The sequence below is a fragment of the Onthophagus taurus genome, chromosome 2, assembly GCF_036711975.1.
Source record: "Onthophagus taurus isolate NC chromosome 2, IU_Otau_3.0, whole genome shotgun sequence".
NCBI classification, from domain to species: Eukaryota; Metazoa; Arthropoda; class Insecta; order Coleoptera; family Scarabaeidae; genus Onthophagus; species Onthophagus taurus.
The window spans coordinates 25870969-25888974 of record NC_091967.1 but is presented as its reverse complement, the minus strand read 5'-3'; the positions used below and the strand labels follow the sequence as shown (position 1 = coordinate 25888974).

General features: G+C 33.0%; 4 protein-coding genes across 9 annotated transcripts in view; 2 read left to right on the top strand and 2 right to left on the bottom strand.

Annotated features, from left to right (window-relative positions):
- Window positions 1-7184, top strand: part of LOC111418287 (uncharacterized) — a 50246-nt gene extending 43062 nt beyond the window's left edge. For all 5 annotated transcript variants that reach the window (XM_023050795.2, XM_023050794.2, XM_023050793.2 and 2 more), the window contains exon 5: window positions 6888-7184. The gene's annotated coding sequence lies outside the window, so the exon portion shown is untranslated. The remainder of the gene's footprint in view (window positions 1-6887) is intronic.
- Window positions 7176-8117, bottom strand: LOC111418288 (uncharacterized). Of its 2 annotated transcripts, XM_023050798.2 has the most exons (3): window positions 7759-8117; window positions 7538-7702; window positions 7176-7483 (listed from the first exon to the last, which is right to left on the bottom strand). In XM_023050798.2, the coding sequence occupies exons 1-3, from the start codon at window positions 7889-7891 to the stop codon at window positions 7188-7190; spliced, it is 594 nt and encodes a 197-aa protein (XP_022906566.1). In that variant the 5' UTR covers window positions 7892-8117; the 3' UTR covers window positions 7176-7187. The 2 variants fall into 2 exon arrangements, with proteins under 2 accessions (XP_022906566.1, XP_022906565.1); XM_023050797.2 differs by having other exon boundaries at window positions 7176-7702; window positions 7759-8114.
- A 1022-nt stretch (window positions 8118-9139) lies between these two features.
- On the bottom strand, window positions 9140-10129 carry LOC139432679 (homeobox protein 2-like). Its single transcript, XM_071201438.1, has one exon. The coding sequence runs from the start codon at window positions 10127-10129 to the stop codon at window positions 9140-9142; it is 990 nt and encodes a 329-aa protein (XP_071057539.1).
- A 1786-nt stretch (window positions 10130-11915) lies between these two features.
- LOC139432678 (uncharacterized) lies at window positions 11916-13677 on the top strand. The gene is given in 3 exon segments (XM_071201437.1): window positions 11916-12769; window positions 12800-13332; window positions 13618-13677. Coding segments are annotated over 3 exon segments (1422 nt in total). The 5' UTR covers window positions 11916-11940.
- The last annotated feature ends 4329 nt before the right edge of the window (window positions 13678-18006 follow it).

The window sequence follows — 18006 nt, the reverse complement described above, 5'->3', positions numbered from 1 at the left end:
AAAACTCAAGTCCACTACTTTCAATGAAACAACAAAACGGCAAGTAGTGACGGAACTGCTGGTGTACAAGAGACGGGCCATAAAGTATTATCGCAAAATTCCAAAAGTAACTCTCTGTAAACAGAAATATGTGTTTTATCCAGGAAATGTGCAAGAAGTGTTTCATCTCAGTCAATGCTAGTATTATGTTTTCAATATTCATGACATAGGTAGTGAAAACTCCATTTTCTTTACATTCTTCAGGCTTTTCCAGGCGTATGTTGAACAGGAGCGCCCCATATGTTACTTATACCTATGCTTTTTGAAATGTTATTTTGTATTTTTATGCAGCATCTGACGTTCATCATTGTTATTCTTACCAGTTGATTGATTACACATAGCTTGGCGAAAAAGGTGTTTTCAGCAGTATGAGAGTTGTATGATTACTGAAGCCAAATGATAGAGTTATCGAGGAAAGGTTGTTGGTATATATGGAAAGAGAGGGTCAGCTGAATGAAGGACTGTTTGGGCACAGAATAACCAGAAAGGACACTAGGGGTATGGCGACGTTGCCAGATCATTAGGTTCTATTCTTAAAGATAGCAGAGCTTTAAATCGATGACAAAAAATGCGGTTCCTCCAACATCAAAGAAACCGAAATCAGTGTCATTTCTGATCATTCTGTGGTTTGGGATTAGGCGAAATATAAGATGAATGGAGGACATGCAGTAATAGTGGGGTTGAATGTTGAGAATGCATTCAACACGGGTATTTTGCGTACGTTGGAGAGAATGGGGTGTTCCGATTATCTTATGTGTGCTATATAGATAATTTTTCAAGGGACAGAAATATGGAGTGTGAGGAGATAGAATACAGGAAAAACAGATTTATGTCAGTACAGGCATATGCCTGCGATGATCGACTCATTCTGTCTGACATCACGGTGAGGAATGAGAAAATTAGAAGGATTATTCAGTTGTGTTAAAAAGGTTAGGGCCTCGGTGCTAAGGACCGGTTCGGGAAATTTAAAAATGGTGAGTGCTCTGAACTATTTAGGTGTGGAAGTGGCCTGCACTAACATATGAAGCGGAAGTATAATAAGATATGATTTTATTAGGTTTGCAAACGGAGCAGAGAGTTTTTCCGTTGTGGGAACCGACGCGACGGACGCTTTGTAAATAAAGTCCGCATGGCGCCTCTTTATTTGACGCATAAAAATAGTTGGAGCTGATATGGTATATGATGTTCAACGACAACACATCTGTGGTAGAGTGGTTAAGAAAAAATAAAAAGAGGAACATGGAAATAAATGATATAATGAAAGTGTAAGAAGAGATATACAGAGTTATCAAGAAAGATTAGATGGTTATTGTGGCCATGTCCAGCAAGGGCATATAGCCCCTGACGGGATATGTACCATTCAATATTTATTTAAAAAAGTTCAAATTAATGGGCGTATGGAATGTATGTGTGAAACCAGTGAAAGTAGATTCCAACAAATTACACTAGTATGTATGGATAGCAGGAAAGAAGAAAGAATATAGGGAGTGTAAAGGAATATAGGATGGACTTATGGACAGGGCGGATGGTTATCCGCCATGTTGGCGATCACCAACTGAAAAAGAAATGCCCAAGGTTCCACTCATCGTTCATTTCTTCTATGGTTCATATTTACTTGTATATTGAGAAACACCGCAGGAATTTGGTTGCGAGTAGGTTACCGTAAGATGGGGTTACTTGGACACGTTTTTTACCCATTTTTGAAGATTAAACTGAGAAAATAAAGTTAGGGCAACAGAAACTTGTTCATCATACCAACCTAACCTCCAGGATTATATAGCTATCATAAAACATTGAAAATACCTTATACACACAACAACAAATATATAAAAAAGTGATGTCCGAATAGCCCCGTTGTTGGGGCTTCTTGGACACATCATAATTATATAGGTTTACAATTTTCACTGAAGAAAGGGCAAAGTTAGCGTTGTTAAAAAATGTTGTAATGTGTCGTCGCGGTTGACTGGCGACCTGGACCGCTTGATGTTTGATGCTATTCTGATAAACAGGTTGTTTCTTGCGATAAAAGAATCGATAGAATCTGGACCTGGACTGTTGTTCTTGAAGACCTTGATCTGCCTCCCTTGTTTATCTAGGTATTTTTTACCACATCTCAAATGTCGGCCTTTGTCAAGGGAAACCCCCAATTCGCAACAACACGCAAAGTTTCAAAAATCAACAGCTCCTTAGAGCTGCTTAAAACAATCGGATGTCCAACGGGTCTTGAATTCCTTTCAAGCAACTTCCGTGGTAATGCTTTCTGCGTTTCTGCGGCCTTTTTCCTTTTTCCGAACTGCAAGTCTTCCACTTTGTAATTCATGTGGGATTTTAACCCTGGAGTTTTTTGATACATGCGCACCATTTTTAATCAGTGTCTTCCTTTAATAACAAGAAAAAAAACACCAGAAACAAAAACATGAACACGGATACGTTGTGTCCATGTAGCCCCGGGGTGGCCAAGTAGCCCCATCTTATGGTACCTATTATTTTTTAGGTTTGGAAGGCTCGCATGTTCTCGTTGCTTTCCTCGTCAAGGCTGTTCTTCCCTACCTGGTCGTGGTACTGCTGTTCTCTTCCTATTATTGCGTTGCCGTTTCAAATTATGATTTTATGCCATAATTTGAGGCACTTTTTTCTATGCTTGTTTCCTCCGGAGGGGTATGCACATTAGTAATGATAATATTAAAGAACTCCCCTTTATCCTTACACTGCTCATTCTATTCCTTAAGACATTTGCTTACAACTAATTGACGTTGTAACACCTCTTCTATGACTGGCTCTGCCCGGTCCACATAACTTCTTGTATGGCTGTTATGCCAGCCTTATACTTTTCTAGGATATCTCCTAGTGTTTGGAGTGCTCTGCTGTGATACAAAGTCTTCACGTTCCAGAAACACAACGCTTCCCAATGAAATTGATGGCCACAACCTTCTACTGGGTTGCTCGGGTTCATACGGTACACCAACTTGGAGATGAAAAGGAGAGACTAACAAGATCAAAAAAAAAGTTCCGGAAAACTACAAAAGGAATAAATTTACTCTGCATCACCCTGAAGTAACTACAAGAATCATAACAAACAGTAAATCAATGTATTTCATTGGCAGACGAGCAATAAACTTGGATTTGGGTTCTTTGTCATCTTTGTCATTAGACAAATAAAGGAAAAGTCGCCATCCTTCATGAGTATTATCGATCTACCCAAGGGAAAGCCTTCGAATACAGTTAAAGGTCCCACTTTTTGATACACAAATATCGCACAACATTATTAAAACAATCGAAAATATGCATTTGGAAAATAAGATTCAAGAAAAAATAAATGACGAACTAGCTGAATAGATTTATGTAAATTATGAGGTTCGGCTTGTCATTGATCGTTCATGAAAACACATAGAAGAAAACTTAATCACAAAACAACCTTTTCGACGTATTATACTCAGCTCCGACTCGGTCGAAAGTTCTGATTCGATTCCTGTTTAGTGCTTCTATAACTATAATATAGGGTGCCCATTATGTATGGAATATAGTATATATCTTTGTAGGTATCAACTTTATAAAAAAACATATTGTTCAATTGTTTTTAAATCAGAAAACAAATGAGTAACCAATAATACTTAAATTTTTTTAAATGGCAATGTATTCTTTCTTTAGGCTCATTTGGTAGAGATTACTTTTCTCTTTACGATGGCGTAAAATTTTTGTATCCTTACATCAGAAAATTTTTGAGAAAAATGGAAAAATTGTTTATTAATAAAAATTAATCAAGAACATTAATCTAGATATCCGAGATCGTCAAGTACCTCGAATTATTACTGTAAGTTCATTTACATACAAAATAAAACAAATAAACGAAAAATTAGTGTACATCTCCAATAATTCGAGATACTGCGAAGTCTTTTTATAAAGTTGATACCTACCAAGATATACAGGGTGATTCATTAGCTCTATGACAAACTTTGGCAGATGAAAGGTGGTCCGATTCTAAGGAAAAAATGTTATATGAATATGGGTCCGATTCATTTTGGTTAAAGAGTTACAAGCCTTTGAAAATTTTACACAGTTTAATAGGCAAATGAAAATGTAACATAAAAAATAAGTTTAAAAATTACAAAAATTGTTCGAAATGTCCGCCTTCAGTTTGAATGCACGCCTCACATCGACGAAGTAAAGATTCTATCACACGACGTATGATATTTGGATCATTCCGTATGCTATTAGCTGCATCTTGAATTCTGTCCAGTAGTTGCTGACGGGTAGCAATTTCTACATGGTACACAAGCTGCTTCATGTGTCCCCAGAAATAATAATCCAGCGGATTTAGATCTGGGGATCGTGGTGGCCAGACTACTGGACCTCCATTGCCAATCCATTTGTTTGGAAAATGTTCATGTAACCAAGCGATGACTTCTCTTCCTCGATGTGGTGGTGTACCATCGTGCTGATACCACATATTTTGAACGATGTTAAGTGGTACGTCGTCGATAAAATCGAAAAGGTTATGTCCCAAGAAATTTCTGTACATATTTGCATTTAAGCGTTCATTTATCACCCATACAGGTAGCAAAGAATTGTTAAAAATGCCACCCCAAACGTTTACACTAAACCGTTGCTGAAATCTTCCTGGTCTAATTGCATGTGGATTTTGCAAGGACCACACATGTTCGTTATGATAATTATTTATGCCGTCCCTAGTGAAACACGCTTCATCAGACCACAGAACTTGGGAAATGAAGTTATTATTTTGAGCATGTTGCTGAATAATCCAGTGGCAAAATGCTAAGCGTTGCTCAGTATCTCCATCATGTAATGCTTGAACATTTTGGCGATGAAACGGATGTAACATTTCTCGATTCAATACACGCCATACAAAACTTTGGGATATTTGTAACATGCTATACGCCGAGTACTAATTGAAGGGTCGTCAAGTACTAAATCAATAACACGTTCTTCATTTTGTACATTCACATCATGGGGACGAACGGAATGTAGTGGAGCAGGGTTACCTATTTCTCTCAGTCTGCGAAATGATGCACTAAACACTGTATGGGCAGGTTGATGTCTACTTGGAAACCTACGAAGGTATTCTCTTGCTGCTTGCCGAGCGTTTCCGTTACAAAGCCCGTATACAAAAATAATATCTGCATATTCTTCAGTCGTAAATACATGCATTTTCGTTTTATGTTATATTTTTTTAGTAAATTGAAATGTTTGACATAAAGAACTCAGTTTTGTTATCACAGCCAACTCTGTATTTGTGTTTCATAATTATTGTTGTGATTGTTGCAAATCTTTACTTCGTCGATGTGAAGCGTGCATTCAAGCTGAAGGCGGACATTTCGAACAATTTTTGTAATTTTTAAACTTATTTTTTATGTTACATTTTCATTTGCCTATTAAACTGTGTAAAATTTTCAAAGGCTTGTAACTCTTTAACCAAAATGAATCAGACCCATATTCATATAACATTTTTTCCTTAGAATCGCATCATCTTTCATCTGCCAAAGTTTGTCATAGAGCTAATGAATCACCCTGTATACTATATTCCATACATAATGGGCACCTGTATAATTAGGGCTCTAGTGTTCTTGTGAATCTGTGAGTAAAAGCCTTTTTAAAATCTACTAAACAAAGGTACAAGGGTTTGTTACACTCTATGTACTTCTCAATTAATTATCGTGGTATGTATATCTCATTTAGAATCGGGCGATTTTCCTTAAATCCTTGCTGTTCATCAGTTATTTCAATTTTATCTGTATTTTGCTGCTTATAATTTTCGTTAATAACTCACATGTAGTATTCGGTAGAATTATATTCCTGTAGTTGTACCTTGTTTTCCATTCGGTGGGGATTTGTATTCGAGATAATTTTTTTACACTGTTTTTTTTGTTCCTATGCCGTGTATTCACAGTGATACTAATAATGTTTGATTAAAAATGCATTAGAGTCAACTTTATTATTTTTTGTGGTGTTCTTATTGTTAGTTAGTTTAATCAACCGTCCATCACATGGTCATCATTAATACTATTTAAATCTACAGTAGATATCTTGAGTATAAATCTAAGAAATTAATAGCTGCTGATAACAGAGCTTATGTGATTTCTGTTTAAATAGCTTTTTTGTGAAAAATATAAGGAGCTTTTGTCCTTTGTCAATAATAAAAAGGGTTTCATAATTTCCTGTGATGCATGATTTGTGAATGTAATGATATCTATTTGTCTTTCGGGAGTATTTCTAATGTAGTTCGTAGAACCGCACAACGTGGTTCTAGGAACAACGTTATTTTACATCTTATGTCAATATTTGCTGAGGTGACAGTTGTTCTTCGAAAATTTTTTTATAAGCTTCTTTGTATTTATAAGTTTCCGATATTTCTGGTAGTTTTTATGACTTAATTGCAGTGATATAACGAACAAAGACGGGGTTGTATACACGTAGTTACGAACCCCAAACTCTGGCGTGAGTTGATCAGATCCGCATTAATGGAAATTACAAAAACATAATATTTTAAAACTTAAATACCATTACTTTGCGTGAAAATACAACAATTTATTTAAAATTTGTATTTTTCGAATGTAAACAATAATTAGTACTGTAAATACTGTTTAAGTGTTTTTAATTTAACATATAATAAAAAAAAGTGCGTCCTTGGACCTAGTTCACTAGGAGGGCCTATCATAAATCATGTACAGGTACTTTTTCGGGGTGATAATTACTGCCACTACTGTTTCTGAGGGTCATAAAAACCACCAAAAATATCGGAAACTATACCTGCTCGTATTGAACAAAAAAAAACAATATATTTAAATTAAATTTGTATTATAAAAGTTAAATTTAATCAATTTTGTTTTCAGTGCCGAAGATTCCCATATTTGGTCGATCATCTAGGACACATTTCTAAAAAAACTCTTTCACCTTTTTCTATCTCTATCAAGAAAATCAAAATAATTGAGATCTAAACTATTGGTACTATTTTTCAGTATTATTATTAGAATTAAAAATAGTTAGAAAAGAATATCAGTGCCTTCCACTCTGTACTTAAGGTTAATTTGTTTATAAAATGTAATATGTATATATTTATAAATAGAATGATGTAGTTTATATTGATTTTACTTTATATGAATGAAATTAAATAAATTAAATAAAGAGTTTTTTTAATCTTTATTTTCTAATTCTTCTTTTTCTATTTCAAAAATTAAATTAAATACTTTTTGTTTTGCAACCGCCCTATTGATTGGTGTAAATTGTTTGACTGTTTTAGCTAAACTTGCAAAGAATAAATCAACGTCATCCAATGATTCATTTTTGGATTTCTTTTCGTGTAAAATATTCATCAATGCTGGTCCTGATAATTGAGATTTTCTTTTTATTGGTATTCTTAGCGTTGAAGAACTAATACATTTGAGTCCTTTTTCTTCATCACTTTCTTGATCTCCAGTATTATCATCATCTAAAATCACAGATGCGTTCCAACTATCATCAAACACCGAAATAGTATTATTACTACTCGACGGGTTATTTCTCTCTTTTTGCTTAAGAAACGGTAACAAGAAAAAAACTTCATCTTCAAACTTCCATTTTTTGCTACTTCCCCCCGAGCGTTTCCGCTTTTTCAAAATTCTTCGATAACCGTCTCGAATGTAGTTCCAGGTTTGTTTACAACATTCAGCTGTTTATTAAAACGTTTTTGTTACAAAAAATAAAAATAAATAAGAAATATCTTACCAGTTTGATGAAGTTTTTGTCCAATTTCTCTCCAAGCAATTTCTTTTTTGTCTAAATCAGAATAATATTTATCGTTATTATCATATAAACAACGATACTCCCTAACCAGTTGTATAAGTTTTTGTTTATCCATTTTATTAATTTTTTAAATATCAATTTTACGTCACGGTACAGGCACGTTCCGCAACGTAACGTTCACTAAAATGGCCTCGTGATTTAATGTGTCTGACGTAGCAACTCAGAACCACATCGTGTCTGATACGAAACGCTCCGAACAAAATTAATAATTAAATAGGATTTGGAAAAACATCATTGAAATAAAAAATTGATTATTTATTTGGTATGAAGACGTTTGGTTATAAAGATACAAGAAATAAAAATGAATAGAAAAGTAAACACCACATACTGATTTAATATTTTGGAAATACAAGATTTACCGCCATCTTTGACTCAAAGTAAAATGTATAGTATAGTAAGCTATTCAACTCAATGTGTATTTTAAAGTAAACTATAAAAAACTTTAAGGAATATAAAGTTCTCTCCTTGCCTTATGTTAAAAGACTATTAAGGATGTATGCCACCTTGGAGACCCGAAAATAAAAATAACTTTAAGATTTTTTAGTGTATTTTATTTATTAACAGTTATTAAAACTGCACCTGTTAAATGTCTGCATTGTTAGGCTATGTAGTTATAAGTTAATTTTAAATTAATTAATTTGTTCTAGATAGAAAATGAGAACGTCAGTTTTTACGGTTTTTAATTTAAATAATTTATTTATTATTTTATTTGTTTATTCACGGTAAAAAATAATTAACTCTATTTTAAATCTAACATGTTTCCAGGAGGTCCATTCACTTTTCGAGTAAATATTTCAATCGGTTATTAGAGCAAATTTTAGAGATTAAATGAATCTATGGCAAAGTAAATTATTTACTCTACTATGAGTGAACACAGATTACATATTAAATCTCGGTAGAGTTGAAATTATAATCTATACAGATTTTACAATCCACTCGAAATTAGTGTTTGATATATTCTTAATAGAATGCTACAATCTACGTAGAAAATTAGATTTAGGTATTGTGATGAACGTGTATTTTATTATCAAAACACAATTTTTAAATATATAACAGAATTTTTCGGGAGCAGGTTCAAACAGAAATTCGTTAATTCAAAAATCCTTTACTTTAACACTTTTTTATGTTTATTTACTATTTTTTTTTTGTTTCCATGACTTTATTTTTTGATATTAACGCCACCTCTTCATGCTATCATAAGTGATATTATTACAATTTCCCCATATTCAAAATTGGAAAATTTACAAACGTATATGACGGAAATTTTACAATTCAACGTTCCATTCTTCTTCTGTTGGTACAGTCAGCGTTTTTTTTTATCAACCACATTTCGGTTATACTGTCGATTCTCATTCCTTCTTGAATTTCCCGTCTCATTGTTAGTTCTATCTTCGGAATAATCCTTATAAGTCACGTGATTCATATATACATTTTCTCGTTCTGGGGGATTTCCTCGATTCTGTGATACAAACTTAAATCTACGTGGTGGTCCTCTGTTTGGATAGTCATTATTTTGGAATCTTGATTGAGAATTTCTATATCCATAGTTATCGTGTCCATTTCCATTTCTATTGCGAGAGTAATTATTACCATATCTATTATTACTACCGTTGGTTTTATCATTATTATCACAGTTCGTATAGTTATTGTTATTGTAATTGTAGTTTCTTTGATTTTGCTCTGGTTTTTTGTCGTAGTTGTAGTTATAGTTTAGTTTTGTATGTCCGTAGTTTATATTTTGATAATTTAAATTCCTTTCTTTTCTTTGGTTTTCCGTAAAATCATCTAATCTTCTTAAAATCTCCATTAATTCATTCATGCTGGAAATATTTTGATAAACAACTGCTACGTTATCTGCATTGACAAAATGTTTGATTAAAATTTCTGTTATTTCCTTTTCTTCCAGACCCTGTATATATTTGCTACGGTTGTATACATCACACGCATAAATTTCCCTGCTTACTTTCCAATTTTCGTTATATTTTCCATTTAATAGTTTTAATTTTTGTCGGTGTTGTTGGTTACTATTCCAAAGCTGTTTCACAAATTCATTCTTAAAATCATCCAAATTGTGGCATTTGTTCGCTGCCATTTCGTACCATTCTAAAGCTTGTTCTTCTAAAGTTAGTTGAATCAAATTCAAAATTAATTTAGGATCGTCAATATCGGTGGTTAGTCTTATCAAGTTATTTAAGTATGTCATCGGGTGTATCTTGTCCTTGGTACCCCTAAATTTGGGCCACATTTCCGGTTTTAAATATGATAACGTCGATGTAGAATCTAAATTTATCATATTACTTCTAGTTTTCTTTATATTTTCGATTATTTTAATTACATTGTCGTAATTTTCACATTCTTTTGTTTTTAAATTATCGAAATTTTGTTTATTTAGATCTTGGTTAATTATGATATCTTTCTTTAATTTATCTTGTTCTTTTTGTAAACTATTTAAATTTTTATGTGTTTCTTCTTTTAAATTTATAATATTATTTTTATTTTCTTTAATTTTATCGGAATACTCATTTATTTGTTGATCTATTGTTCCAACTTTTCAAGATTATTTTTCATAATTATTTCATTTTTTTTTTTTTAATTATTTCGAAGTTTTCTACTATTAATGTTCTATTTTCTTCATTTAGTTTCTTATTTTCGTCTCTCATTCTTTTGTTTTCATCTATTATTTTAGTTGTTATTTCTTCATTTATTCTTCTCAAATTTTCTTCATTTATGATTTTGTTCTCTTCATTTAATTTTCTTAGATTTCCTTCATTTATTACTCAATTATTTTCATCTCTTATTTTGTTATCTTCATTTATTTTTCGCATCATTTCCATTATATCATTCATATTTATTTGACTTTTCTCTGCTGTCTCCTTCTTATCGCCACTATTCGTATTAGCTATACTCGGAGTATGATTTGTTTCGTCGGCATCATCTTTTCTACCTTTCGATGACGCTCTGGTTTTTATTTGTCTTTCAGCCATTTTAATTTTTCCTTGTGACCCCACGTTGGGTGCCAAAAATTGTGATGATCGTTTATTTGATATCAAAACTAACTTTTTAAAATATATAATAGAATATGTCGGGAGCAGGTTCAAACAGAAATTCGTTAAGAGGAATGGTTCCGTGATTTGGAGCATAGGGCATATACGTAAACGCCCGCCCTTCTAGCTCGTATAGAACTCATTATTTTAGAATAAAAACAATACCACCTTATAGAACTCTATTTAAAGTATGATTTCGCCAAATTAGATTTTTAAAAATATTGGCCAAATTTGTTTAAAAAAATAAAGTAATGTCAAGATTTAAGCACTTTTTTAACATTTTTGTGAGGGTATATCGATCAAGTAATTCAAAATATCATCCGGCCAAATTGTAGTTTATACTTTTGAGATCGCACTAAAAAAAAAGCTTGTAATTATAGCAATAATTACATTTGCATTAGAAGCGCGCGAATGTCATTGCAAAAGCTCAATATTTCCGGAGATTGTTACACCCATATTCATAGTTCCGCCTCTTAAGACGATACGTCACGACCGACGCGACGGTTGTGGCGACGGCGAATCCTATGTTTATTATCTGTGCATCGTAAAACTGCTTCTGGCGTTGTTTTACAGTAGCGTTTCTACGTAAAATTGTTTGAGGAAATTTAAGTAAATTTTACATAATTTTTCTAATTTTAACTTTTCGTGCTATTAGACAGCTCGCTTTATAATTTCGGGGACGCCATATCAGTCAATTACAAGAGTTAGTAGTGTAATACGTAGTAATACATCAGGTTTACATACATTCGTATTCGGAAAGTGAAAATGGGTCGTGTAAATGCTTGTAAAAGGAAAGTTACCTTTAAGAAAAGAAATAGGGGTGGAGATTGCAGTATGTTGAATAGAGCAAAAACCGAAAAATTTGTAAAAAGTATTTTAACGGGTATCGTTGACAATATTAGTACAACGAACCTGTTAGCTTTTGATCGCGAAACCAATAAATCATTTACTGAAGATGTGCCACCATTAAATAATGAAGGTAAGTCTATAATATTTATTTTTATCGAAAACTTTAGAATAAACAATTCTAGATTTAACAAAAAGCCTAAATGCATCACAAATGGAAACTACATTCCAAATATATGGGAGACGAATAGTTGACATTGGGTACTACAATGAACAATTAATTAATATTAGTCAGCATGGTTTACAATTTGCTTGCCCATTTGCAAATCTGGTGTTTTACAAAGAAGTAAAAGCTGGAGTAAAGTCTACTTTTTTAATTAGTTGTAATATGTGCAAAAGGGAATTTAAATTACATACAGCAAAAGATATTGTAAACGAAGATGTTGTCCAAGGTACAATGAGTATTGGAAGTGGTTTCTTCAATATGGAGGAAGTATTTTCCGTTTTAAATATACCGTTCATGTCATCTAAGTTGTACCAAAAATGTCAAAATCGAGTAGCTGATGCTTGGGAGAGTGTTGCAGTACAAGTCATGAAAGAGGCTGCAGTTGAAGAAGCCACATATGCCATACAAAATGGTAAAGTGGATCATGACGGTGTTCCATTAATAACTGTTGTGGTCGACGCTTGTTGGAGCAAACGATCTTACAAACAAAATTATAACGGGTTGTCAGGTGCTGCAGCTATCGTAGGTGCTCAATCAGGAAAAGTTTTGTACCTTGCTGTCAAAAATAAATTTTGTTGTCTTTGCGCTCAACAACCAGACAAAGACCACGTTTGATTTAAAAATTATAAAGGATTATAAAGTTCCACAGGAATGGAATCAGAAGGTTTGGTACAAGGCTTTAAAGTTAGTGAAGAAGTATACGGCTTGCGGTATGCGACAGTGATTGCTGATGGAGATAGCAGCACCTATAAACGAATATTGGACTCAAGACCGTATAAGAATTTAACTGTAGAAAAAATAGAATGCTGCAATCATCTATTATGAAACTATTGCAATAAATTAACAGCAATAACTAAAGAAACCAGATTTATGTTAAAGTTCCGTAAAATAATTGCCAAAAATATTTTACGTTTTCGTTCTGCGGTAAATGGAGCAATAAACCACAGACGAGATGAAAATAAGGAAAATGCTGTACATCTTTTAAAAAAGGACATCGACAACTCTTTCTATCATATTTTAGGCCACCACGACAACTGTGAAAAATACTATTGCACTCCAAAAGAAGAAACAAACTACGTTGTGGAAATGAGAACTTCCTGTCCAGAAATGTATTATAGATTGCAACAAATCATCTCATCAATTTCAAATCAAAGTAGGAGTCTTTTAAAGAAACAAAACAGTAACTTAGTCGAACAGTTTAATTCAATAATAGCAAAATTTGTGGGCGGTAAACGAATAAATTTTTCTCAAAGGAGATCATATCAAGCTAGATGTCATGCAGCAGTTATTTCATTTAATTCAAGAAGACTACACTCTACTACTAAAAAATATCGCAACCCATTCCTCTTAATTCAAAAATCCGACTTAACACTTTTTTATGTTTATTTACTCCTTTTTTTTTTTGTTTCCATGACTTTATTTTTTGATATTAACGCCACCTCTTCATGCTATCATAAGAGATATTATTACAGTATATTAAAAAACAAGTTTCGTAAGACACGTTTGAAATGCACGAATTCAAGTTGAAAAACGAGTGGCGAAGCCACGAGTTTTTTAATGAATAAGTGCTTTAAGTCTTATGAAACGTGTTTTTTATGCTATTTTTTGTAATTCGCGTTATTATCCTTTTTTTTCTCAAAAATAAAATAAATTTTGACAATGTAGGAAAATAGATATGTAGCAGTTGGTAACACCGTCACACTTGAAAATAGAAATTTGAATTGACAGTTAGAATCTGTCAAAACACAAAATGTATTCACCTGAAAAGAATGTTTCATGTACACCTCCCAAAATAAGAGAAATTGTTCAGAGTTCAGTGTCCTTATCATTGTGGACCTTGTATTCGATGCTAAGAACGTGTTTAAACATCCATAGACAAACATTGTCACATTGACAACTAGAAAAATTAATGCCCCACTGCCACTAACTTGAACTGGTTCCATAAAATGTTACTAAAATCTCATTACAGCATCGGATGCTGTAAGGAGTCTCATTACAGGACCCGTTTGAGTACTGTTATAGCTTTCATTATCGTCGCGAATTACAAAAACTATTGAATAAACCTCGATGTTATGACACATTAAAGCCTTAGATGTCTTAAAATTTGTGACATTTACGGCTGTAATAAATGTCATAACATTTTTCGGTATGTTAATAGCTGTTATAAATATAACTTATCACTATGATATTATATTATAATAAATGTGGCGGTTGCCACGTATATTCCCCCCGCTAACATATAGAATTACAATTTCAACAAAAGACGAAGGGCAACTCAAAATTATTTTACAAATAATAGTAAAGAAGTTGAATTGCTTCGATTAACAAATATTTCGTCTTCTAACAAGGAAAATAATCATTGAGCTTGCGATCAATGAAAACGAAAACCTATGCGAAGTTAGCCCCCAATTTTTCTAGCCTCCAATTAGATAGGATTTTACATGTATAGTATTTTGATTATAACAAGAGAACCAGTCAACCGATTTCGATAAACAATGTCTCATTCGAAAGCTTAATCTTTGACCAATACGAATGTGGAAATGCCCGATTCGAAATCTCTTTCGAATTCTGCTAAAACGCCAAAATAATGCGAAGGTACATGAAAATAACACAAAAATGACCTTTTTTTATGTGGTGATAACTCGTCAACGATGTACCCGATGATCAAGATCTATACGTCAGTCGATTCGTCAATTCTCTCCCGTTAACCTTGTACAGCCCTCGGAATGACACCGTGTTCCGTGTGGCTCGTTGTTTATGCACGTGTGAACGCCCGAAAGTCTAGCCCCCGATACAAAAAAATTAATTTAAACTAAATCGACTATAATTCGAGAACGGTTTGGCGGATTATAATGTTTTATATCTCAATCGAAAGTTTATGCCTGGCTAAATGCCCGATTCGAAATATTTAAGGATTTTGATTAAAACACAAAAAACGAATTAATCAAACACATCAATTATCTCCTTAACTAATTGACCAATTTCAGTCATCAACATCTCAATCGAAAGTATGATCTACAATCAATGCGAAGGTGGAAATGCCCGATTTCAAAATTTACTAATTACCTGCGTACGGCTATTGAAATGACCCCGCGAATATGCCGACTGGAAGTCTAGCCCTCAATAAGAAAAAATTAATTTTGATTACATTCGCTATAACTAAAAACGGTTTAACGGATTTTAATGTTTTATATCTCAAACGAAAGCTTGCGTCTAGCTGAATAACTATGTCGAAATGCCCGATTCGAAATACTTAAGGATTTTGAATAAAACACAAAAAATTAATTAATCAAATAAGTCAATTATCTCCGTTGTTAATTGACCAATTTTAGTCATCAACATCTCGATCGAAAGTATGATCTACAATGAATGCGAAGGTGGAAATGCCCGATTTCAAAATTTACTAATTACCTACGTACGGTTATTTAAATGACTCCAAGTGCCTACCGACTGGAAGTCTAGCCCCCAATACGAGAAAATTAATTTTGATTAAATTCGCTATAATTAAAGAATGGTTTGACCGATTTTAATGTTATATATCTCAAATGAAAAGCTTGAGTCTGGCTGAATGTAGAAGTTTCAAGTGCACTTTCAAATAGCATCTTTCTATCGTATGACCTACAGAGAAACTGATACGATATATACATGATTTTTTTTTGAGATAAACTTATCGATTTGAAGAACAAAATCGATTATCTTAATTTGACTAGGCGCCATTTTGCCAATAATATTTTTTTGCTTAGTTCTAGTTCAAACGATAATCACAAGTACATATATAGAAAAGAACATCATTTGATTTTTGAGTTTCAGATTATTTCAAGGATAGATATTGTATCAACCAGCAACTTAGACAATCCACGCACCAACTTGGTTGAGGGACAATGTAAAGATTATTTTCTATAAACAGTTCTTTTTAAATAAGTAAATATATCATGAAAACATATGCAAAAGATTAAATTGAAATACCACATGATTTGGTAGCAAAAAATTCCCAAAGAATTCATTTTATTTGATACAAAAAAAAGAGACTCCCGAATTAAAAAGTTTGAATAAGATTATACAAGTATTATTTGGAGTGGTTTACACTTAATTTCAAATTATTTCATGTTTGACAATGTTGATAATTAAAGCTTTATAATTTTTCAAGCACAAAATGCAAACATTTATTGAATAGTACCGTTTTTCAAGCACAAATCCAGTGAGTTTTTATCTGGAAAAATTACACCGTTCAAATCACGAATTTTCCCGATATGTTTTGGTCAATTAATAAAATTGAAAACGACTCACCGAATAGATGTTCTTTCCCTTGGATTTTACTTCGAAGCTCAGCTGGAAAGAAAAAATAAATTAATTTATTGTAACAAAAAAAAAATTAATACGATACCTTCACATCCTTCAACATCCAACAATCCCATGATGTCCTATATCACACCACTAATATCACCTAACACTTAGCATAAATATAGCACGCATTTATCACTTAATTTAAGTATAACAAGTTTTATTTTTCTAAACTACTTTATCACCCTTAAATGTCCGCATATCAACTAAAATGCGTTATTAGCGAATCAACTTCCAAACATCCCCTCCTTAATTTATTGTGGGAAGAAGGAATACTGGAGGTGAATAAACAAAAAATGTAAAGACGACGGGCCGAAGCGGTTTTAAATCGTTTTTTGGTTTTAAAACTCAACCTTTCAATAAAAAAATTACTCGTGTTCTCGAAACATTTCAAATAAAACTTACGTCATTTTACTAATATAAAACGCACTAATCAAATTTCAATGTTTAACACTTCCTGCAAAAGAAAGTCTATCCCCCAATATAAAAAAGATAATTTAAACTAAATCGACTATAATTAGAGAACGGTTTGACGGATTTTAATGTTTTATATCTCTATCATATTTTGTTGAACTATATTGATCATTTTATCTCTGGACCCATGGCCACAACTAATATGAATATCTAATAACCTTTCAAATAGTTCTTCTTCTGGGATGAATCGCCTACTTTCATAACATCATACATTTGTAGTAAATTCTCTCCTGCTTTTCTTGCTATTCTTTTGTTTTGCTTGAGTAATTTCCAGCGCCATCTATTAATTGTCTATTTTATAACCTCAAAACAACAAAAAACATCAATACTTAGATTTATATATGTACTTCTTTTAGTTGATCGACCGTGTACGGGCGCTTATTAGGTTTTTCTTTGTAGTAACGACTGTAGTGTTCTTTAAACAGCTCTTCATCACTTCTTCCAGAATGATTTTCCATGCTTGCTAATTTAGTTACTGCTGGTCGTTTCGTGAACCTTCGATACCTTTATTGCGGCAGATTGTGTACCGAGATGGAGTAGGCGATTTGCCGAATATGATCGGGCGTTTCATGAACAGCCTCGTCAGAAAACGAAATCCTTAACATTTACACAAAATGCCGACGGTTCATGAACTGAATAGGATTTTCGGGAACTGACGGATTTCTCCATGTGACCACGACATTTACATCTTTGTGGATAAACGCTTCTGTATAAGAATGAAATGTTGAAGAAATTGGCTTAATTGCGAAGGAAGTCTGTCGTAAATTTGCCAAAAGGGGTTCAATTTTTATTTGTGAGGTAGAAGTAATAAAAAATTCTCCAGGTAATCGGAGTGTTTGACCATATAATAATTCGGCGGAAGTACAACCAAGATCCTCTTTCAATGTAGAACGTAGTCCCAACAAAATAAGTGGAAGAGCTTCGTTCCATCTTTTACCAGAACTACTTGCAGTAATATCGGTATTGAGAGTTCGATGGAATCTCTCTAAAATTCTATTACTTTATGGATGGTAAAGTGGATGTGTGGATTTGATGGATACCACCAAGAATTTTGTTAAATTGAGAAAACAGGTTGGATTCAAACTATTTGCCTCGGTCATGAGTTATGGTATGAGGTAGACTGAATCTTGAAAAATGATGACGAAGTAATGTGTTTGCAATGGTGGAAGAGGTGATATTTTTGAGAGGAAATGCCAATAGGTACAACCAAGTGACGGGGAAAGGGGGCCAATTAAATCA